Genomic DNA, 7,239 nt, shown 5'->3' with positions numbered 1-7,239 from the left:
AGTACAACTTCAAGTCCAACATTTCACAGGCAAATATTGTAATGTTGACTCCACTATTTATCTAACAGCCTTGGTTAGTATTTACTATGGTTACATTTCACCAACAAAAACAGTATTTAAGGTATATTAAACTAACCTTCTCCTTCCCCAAGGACAACATCTAAATGTGTTGCACTTTAATTCATATAAATATAATCACTCTTCTTTACTTCCTTGTGCTTTTAATTCGAGATCCTTTTACATCCCGATTTTAATTCCTAATTTCTCAGGTTTCACCATGAATATAATAAACTTCCTTTCACTGTTATTTATTCTGCTGTTTTATTCAAGAGCTGGTAAGTAACATTATATAAAACCGTCATTTATCTTTTAAGTTTGTGTTTAAAAACTGAACAATTGTAAGACAGACAGAGCCAAACCATTGCTACAACGTACAATGAGAATCCATAACCTATTATTGAAGTGACAAAGAAAAGGACATAAATGAACGCAGAATTCTACATTTTTAAAAATATTGTTGGCTTCATTTTTAAGATGCTCTTTTTGCTCCGAGTGCCATTTACTTTACTTCTACTACAATCATTTATTTTATATGTTTATGCTTTGTCAGATTGCATTGTCATGCCTTTTTCCTTATGTAGTTTTCCAGATGTTTTTGAGTAAACATTTAAGACGAAATGAACATCAGGAATACTTATACAGTAAATGTATGTATTTATATACACATACAACATACTTACTTGTTTTTGTATTCTATAGAGTGAGAATCACAACCTGACAAATTCCAAGGACCTCCCTCCTGCCAAACAAGATAGTCTATGTCAGTTTTAAAATAACACGGAGCCTCTCTATCCAGAATTCCTGTTTAATTTACCTCTAATCCCTGTAATCGTTAGTGTGTGCATTTATCAACATGCTAGAAAACAGGCAGCCTCCCCCTCCTGCTCCCTTTTAAACACCTTCAGCGCCACCTGCAGCCCAATATTGGAGATTTCCTAAAACTTCTTGTGACAAGAAAACCTGCCAGAGAAATATAGTAATACAATCATCTTGCCTGTTTAGGTAATTCACTGTCAGGTTGCATTCTTCTACCTTTTCTTTTTTGGAAAACATCAAAGAAGGAATATACATTCCCTGTATCTGGCGTTTCTATATGTACAAAAGTGGTGGGGCACAAAAAACTTAGATGTCTATATATAAGCTTCTGCAGAGAGGTTCATGGCTGGCGAGGCACTGGCACTGACTCTTCAGTTTTACAAATATTATATTTTGACCTAAATCAAAATATAATATTATTTTCAAAAGCCTCTTTAGTCTGATGCTTCAATTAATTTTAAACAGACAGTTCAACAGAAGGATACCCAAAAAATGTAATTTTATCATTTAAATATTGAATTGTTCTCTCTTAGTAAGATTCCATTTTCAATAAAATTGTGGTCTTACCTTGACTTGAAGATGAAGTCCATTTGCCTATCCTTCTGGACCAAAATCTCTATTACTTTTTTGTAAAAGTCCTCCTTATCTTCTTGTAGTTTCAAAAGTCTATAAATCTAAATGATGGATTTATGATTCGAAAATTATAAAAGTAGGGTAGACATGTGGATATTATCCGGCTGAACAAAACGTACATTTATCTAACAGCTACGTTTCCCACGGATCTTATTTTGAGCTATTTTCTAAAATCCTATGGAGAAATCTCATTGCTTTTTTGTGGAGGGAAGCCATGCGCAGCTTGCTTCCTGGTTTTAGGACGCGTCTCTCTCCTCCTCTTCACCTGCTCTTCACACACCACACTTTTCGCGGCACACGTACTTACAGCCAATCAGCTCTGAATTATGTGAGATGACTATGGTGGGGATGGCAGCTCTATGCCCCTATGGTCATTATTTTTTGCCACACACATTAAATAGGAAAATACCCTGAGCATGCGCAGTGTAGTTTTTACAGTCACCGTTCACTTAGACAGGGAGAGGGAGGGGCAGGATCGGGTTTTGTCCCACATGGCTCTAAACAGCTCAATAGGCACACACTGTATACACTAATTAGTAGAACACGTACTAAAACAGCAATGTACAGACGAATCAGATGATTAAACATGATCTTAAAATATATTTTATATATATTTAAATAATTTTTTTACATTTTGTTGTAATCATTATTTGTAATACTTTCTGCTGACACTAGGTGGGGCTGTGCCCCACCTGCCCCTAATGACCAGTCGCCACGTATGATATGAATAGAACATTTTGGACCCATTGTTAGTATGTCTATAACTGAAGTAGTACACCACCTAGCCTTATTAGCAAAACAATGTTACCCATACAAATGATTTCAACGGTGTTGTGAATCACAGCATTATGTGATTTTATTATATCCAAGCTATTTGTACTGCTTATATACACTGTCATTCAAAACCTATGCCACATTTTGAGAACCTCCTCCCTGCCAAACAGGTTAGTCTGCTGTTTCCCGTCAACATTAAAATAACAAGGAACCTCTATAACCAGTGCTTCCTATAGCTTCCGAATTCACTGATGCATGTTTAACCAAGGATTAAATTACAATCTTCCATTTCTTTATTTTGCACACAATCTCTTCGTCTGTGAAGTTTAGACTGAGAGTCGCAATGATGAAGATCTGCAGCCAAGACGTGAAGCGCTCAGCTCTCATACTCCTGATGATCAACAGCTTCTGTGCCTTTTCACAAAGTAAGAATGAGTTTCAGACTTATTACTTTTATTATATTTCTCTCTTCTGTAGAGAATGCAAGAAAGACAGACAAAAACCAAATGCTGTATTTATTTACAATATAGTCTATATCGATATTTTTGTAATTGTCCTTATTTCCCTTGTTGTTGTTTTTCAGTTCCTCATGACATTATCTATGTTGTTGGCTGCTTTGAAAACGGGACATCTGAAGTACAATATGAATTTGATTCTGAGGAGATGTTGTACATGGATTTTGACAAATCTGATATAGTTTACACTGTGCCCGGAATCTTTGTGGATGATCCAAGCACAATATTTGATCATGTGAATGTATTCACTAATGCTAATAAAGGCAAGAAGCTGTGTGTAGCATTGCTTCAATACTTAAAAAATGAGGAGAAAAATCCCCCAGAAGAAAAAGGTAAATTAATCTCAACATTTGTCTCTGTAGTGACATGATTGTTTAGATTCTGATGAAGGTTTTAAACTATCTTTTGACCCCTGAAGACCCCCCTGAGAGCTTCCTCTACCCTGCAGAAGAAGTTGAGTTTGGACGTGAAAACAGCCTCATCTGCTTTGTGAATAATTTCTACCCACCTGAGGTCAGGGTCAGGTGGACCAGGAATGGTGTTCAGGTGTCAGAGGGGGTGTCACTCAGCCGATATTTCCCCAATAAAGATCAAACCTTCCACCAGTTTTCTACCCTGACGTTCACACCGAGGGAGGGGGACATTTACAGCTGCAGTGTGGAGCACTCAGCCCTGGACATGCCTCAAACAATGATCTGGGGTGATGGTAATATCTGAGGAAGCCACTTAAATATCAAAACAATACAATTATTTGCTATGAAATACTTATTTGTATCTAACGATACATTTTATGTCACGCTCCCCTACAGAACCTGACATCAGTCATCGCAGTCTGGGAGCAGATGTTTACTGTGGAGTGGGCCTCACTCTGGGCTTGTTGGGAGTCGCAGCCGGAACATTTTTAATGGTTAAGGGACACCATGGACACTAATTCCTCTGCTTTAGAGAGATTACACATACAATTATGATTACACATACTGCACATTACATACACACGATAATCTAGGAGTGTAGCATTTCTTCCTGTAAAATGTCTCAACACACACAAAGAAGCAATAGAGTTCATGAACTGTGGGTGTCATTTACACATTTTAATACACTGTGCATATGCCAGATTATATTTAACTTTGTAGAGAGACTTTCTCACTTTTGAAAGGTGATACAACAGACTTCCTCATACTGAATTCATGAGCAATAAGAGAAAGCCTCACTTTGTCTGGTATGACCAATAGCTGTTGTTGTTTGCTAACACACTTTAAATAGAGAGATGTATGTGTACATGATATCACTGAATGTCAAGTGTTTTTGTTTCAGATTCAAAACAAGCTTGTGGTCTGAATAAGTTAAATTTCTTTATGATTCTTGTTTTTTGTTTTTTGTAATCTTTTTGCCTTCTTATTACATTGTTGGTTATTCAAACATGTGACATGCTGTCAGTATGGTTACCTGCTGTTTGTAACTTTAAGAAGAAGATATTTATTTTCTCTAATAAAACAGAAACATTGTGATAAACTGCATGAAGTTGTTTTGAGGTGCATTAATTAAAAAACTGTGTGAACTGATACAACTTTAAGTACTACATTTCAGAGGCAAATATTGCCTGCTGTTTACTCCACATTCTGATGGTAACATTTCACTGACACAAAAACAATATGCAAGGTTTAAAGGTAGTTTAAACTCAGATTAAAGCTCATTCTCCCTCAGATACATAATTTAAGATTAACATGAACCTCTATGGATCAGCCTAGGGGGAAATTCAGATTTCTACTCTGTTTTACTATATTTTTGAATACACACACAGTACAAATACACACATGCATTACAATACAGGTAAAGGTGCACACATGCACATGCATTATAGAGAGGTGCCAGAGTGAAGAGGCTACATTCAAGTTTATTATTCTGAAACAGACTTGTGTGACATAAAAAGGCCAATTCAATGCGCCACACACCCTTTGTACCACACCTGTTTAAAAAAAATGTGGTCGAGCAGTCTGCCTAACTTCCTCATGTTTTAGTTCTACATTGATACCCGTCGGCTCTTACATTTTCATTTCTCTCAACATGGGTATGAAGTTCTCGTTTTCACTGCTGTTTCTGATCCTTTTTTTTTCAAGAGCTGGTGAGTTACATTAAAATAGCTGACATTTACTTTTCTAGTTGCTATAACATACTGTACAGTACATTAAAATCTGTGGCATATTATTGGAGTGTGCAATGCTTTATTCTACATTTTAGTAATACTTGTTGGCTTTGTGTTACAGATGGTCTTTTTGGTCATGGTGTGTTCCACTGCCAGTTTACTTCCCCTGATGACTTTGTTTATTTGGAACAAATGTTCTTCAATAAAGTGCTACAAATCCAATACAACAGCACTTTAGGGAAGTATACCGGCTACACAGAGAAAACAAAAGAGATTGCAGAAGGCCTCAACAAAAATCCAAAATTTATAAAAGAAGAAAAAAAAAATGAACTGAAATGCAAGAACCACATCCCATTGTTTTTTGATGTCTTTTTAAAACCAGGTGATTGTGTGTATTAAAACTCTGTTAATGATTTAAATTACATATTGCATAATTATTTCGTAATTATGGGGTTTAAGTAACAGACTTTTAATCATATTTCTGTGAAAAGTGTGCATAGAAAATACTAAATATACCCACTGTAATATTTTTGTTTTAACCTAAATATATCCAGAGAATTACTTGTGAAAACATTGAAGAGTTGTTGTTTCATGCCAATTTGTTTCGTCTATTGACCTCCATTTGGAGCCCTCTGTCAGGGTGAGGTCAGTGCAAGCAGCGAGCAGTCAACACCCAGGCATGCTCGTCTGCAGTGTGCACTACTTCTTTCCCAAACCAATCCGAGTGACTTGGCTGAGGAACGGAAAGGAGGTGACATCTGATGTGACGTCCACTGAGAAACTGTCCAATGGGGATTGGCATTATCAGATCCACTCCTACCTGGAGTTCACACCTGTACCTGGAGAGAAAATCACCTGCATGGTGGAGCACGCACACCTCATGAAGCCCAAGCTTTGCGAGTGGGGTAGGAAAAGTGACAGCTTGTTTTGAGTTAAATGTTATCAAGCCACATTTGTATTGATTAGAGTTATAGAAATTTGTGCTAAATATATTTTCAGATCCGAGAACTGATCGAGAGTCAGAGAACAACAAGATTGCTGTCGGGACAGCGGGGCTGCTGCTGGGTCTGGTGTTTTTTGTTGCTGGGCTGATTTACTTCAAGAAGAAAACTTATGGTGAGAGACACATACACTTTACCAAATTCTACCATCTTATCTCAAAACTATCAAGACACAAACATACAGTCTGTCACAAACTGTCTGTTTTTTTTTTGGTCACCCCGTGTTAGGCTACGTTTGTTTTTACTGCTTGTCCCTGTGTTTTCCCTCCTGTTTGATTACCTTTCTGTTTTGCCTTCCCTCTTGTGTCCTGTCCTTGGGATTAGTCTTGCATGTATTTAAGGTCTGGTTTTTTGTCAGTTGTTGTCAGATCCTGTTCATTGTTCAATGGTGAGGTTTGTTCTGTTTTTGTATTTAGAGATTTTCAACTTGTTTTTTTGTGTCTTACCCTGCTCAGCCTGATTACCTGAAATTAAAGTTTTTTTGCTGTTCAAACCTTGTGCGTCCTGCTTTTGGGTCCACCTTGCTCTGCTTTCAATCGTGACAGTCTGCTTTTGATGAAACTGTTTAAAGATTGTATCACTGTTGTCTGAAGTCATAAACTCTCTGTTAATAATTTTGTCAAAATATCTATTGTTTCATTCTTTAGATAACAAAAAGCAACACGACCAGTGATTTCTTTCTTAAAGATCAGTTAAAGTAGCATTTTAAGTTTTGACATGAGCCTCTAAGGCTTTGCTTAAAACAACATTAGTGGGACTCAAACTCAACTACAAGTATGTGTGACTTTGTTTTTGTTTTTGTTTCTTATTCTAGGACGAGAGTTGGTGCCAACTAATTCTATTTAAAGCAACCTTGTATTGAACTTGGAGGAAATGTTTTCAAATCTATACTTTTACAGTTCACATTTATGTGGGCTCCTTTTAGAATTAAAAGGTTTGAATAAACCCTGAAATAAGTAGTTCAGGTGATGAGCAAAAAGAATGTGAAAAGACAGTGCATTTTTTATTTTGCATTATGAATTAAATTAAATGACATTTTCTTTTATACATAAAAATATATATACACAAAACTGTAGTTCTGGCTTTTACAAATGTTGTTTTGTAAGCCAAGGCATGTTAATGGGCCAGGCTACAATCTGATCTGATAACCTTTTTGTACTGGATGATATACAATCAGTCATATATTGTCTCTGTATGCTCTATAAATCATATTTCCTGTGTTTTGCTTTCAAAACTAAATAAATCTTTAACCAAAAGAGAACATGTGTACTTTATTAATTCTTGAAGACAAACTTTT

General features: G+C 36.3%; 2 protein-coding genes across 2 annotated transcripts; both read left to right on the top strand.

Annotated features, from left to right (window-relative positions):
* Positions 1 to 2,476: 2,476 nt before the first annotated feature.
* Positions 2,477 to 4,315, top strand: LOC117553963 (H-2 class II histocompatibility antigen, A-U alpha chain-like). Its single transcript, XM_034228123.1, has 4 exons — positions 2,477 to 2,708; positions 2,867 to 3,130; positions 3,217 to 3,504; positions 3,608 to 4,315. The coding sequence occupies exons 1-4, from the start codon at positions 2,627 to 2,629 to the stop codon at positions 3,727 to 3,729; spliced, it is 756 nt and encodes a 251-aa protein (XP_034084014.1). The 5' UTR covers positions 2,477 to 2,626; the 3' UTR covers positions 3,730 to 4,315.
* Positions 4,316 to 4,829: 514 nt separating this feature from the next.
* LOC117553962 (H-2 class II histocompatibility antigen, E-S beta chain-like) lies at positions 4,830 to 7,203 on the top strand. Its single transcript, XM_034228122.1, has 5 exons — positions 4,830 to 4,920; positions 5,063 to 5,323; positions 5,556 to 5,846; positions 5,941 to 6,057; positions 6,757 to 7,203. Exons 1-5 carry the CDS (start codon positions 4,863 to 4,865, stop codon positions 6,786 to 6,788), a joined length of 759 nt encoding a protein of 252 aa, XP_034084013.1. The 5' UTR covers positions 4,830 to 4,862; the 3' UTR covers positions 6,789 to 7,203.
* Positions 7,204 to 7,239: the final 36 nt, after the last annotated feature.

The sequence above is a fragment of the Gymnodraco acuticeps genome, unplaced genomic scaffold (genome assembly GCF_902827175.1).
Source record: "Gymnodraco acuticeps unplaced genomic scaffold, fGymAcu1.1, whole genome shotgun sequence".
NCBI classification, from domain to species: domain Eukaryota; kingdom Metazoa; phylum Chordata; class Actinopteri; order Perciformes; family Bathydraconidae; genus Gymnodraco; species Gymnodraco acuticeps.
The sequence above is the reverse complement of the archived record's forward strand: the minus strand, read 5'-3'. Positions and strand labels throughout refer to the sequence as shown.

What these genes read in the sequence shown, in the direction of transcription:
- LOC117553962 (XM_034228122.1), top strand. Translation starts at nt 4,863, where the DNA reads ATGGGTATGAAGTTCTCGTTTTCACTGCTGTTTCTGATCCTTTTTTTT. An exon ending in TGATGTCTTTTTAAAACCAG is followed by an intron (nt 5,324 to 5,555) that starts GTGATTGTGTGT and finishes TTTCGTCTATTG; the next exon opens with ACCTCCATTTGGAGCCCTCT. An exon ending in CTTCAAGAAGAAAACTTATG is followed by an intron (nt 6,058 to 6,756) that starts GTGAGAGACACA and finishes TTCTTATTCTAG; the next exon opens with GACGAGAGTTGGTGCCAACT.
- LOC117553963 (XM_034228123.1), top strand. Translation starts at nt 2,627, where the DNA reads ATGATGAAGATCTGCAGCCAAGACGTGAAGCGCTCAGCTCTCATACTC. An exon ending in CTTCTGTGCCTTTTCACAAA is followed by an intron (nt 2,709 to 2,866) that starts GTAAGAATGAGT and finishes GTTGTTTTTCAG; the next exon opens with TTCCTCATGACATTATCTAT. An exon ending in AACAATGATCTGGGGTGATG is followed by an intron (nt 3,505 to 3,607) that starts GTAATATCTGAG and finishes GCTCCCCTACAG; the next exon opens with AACCTGACATCAGTCATCGC.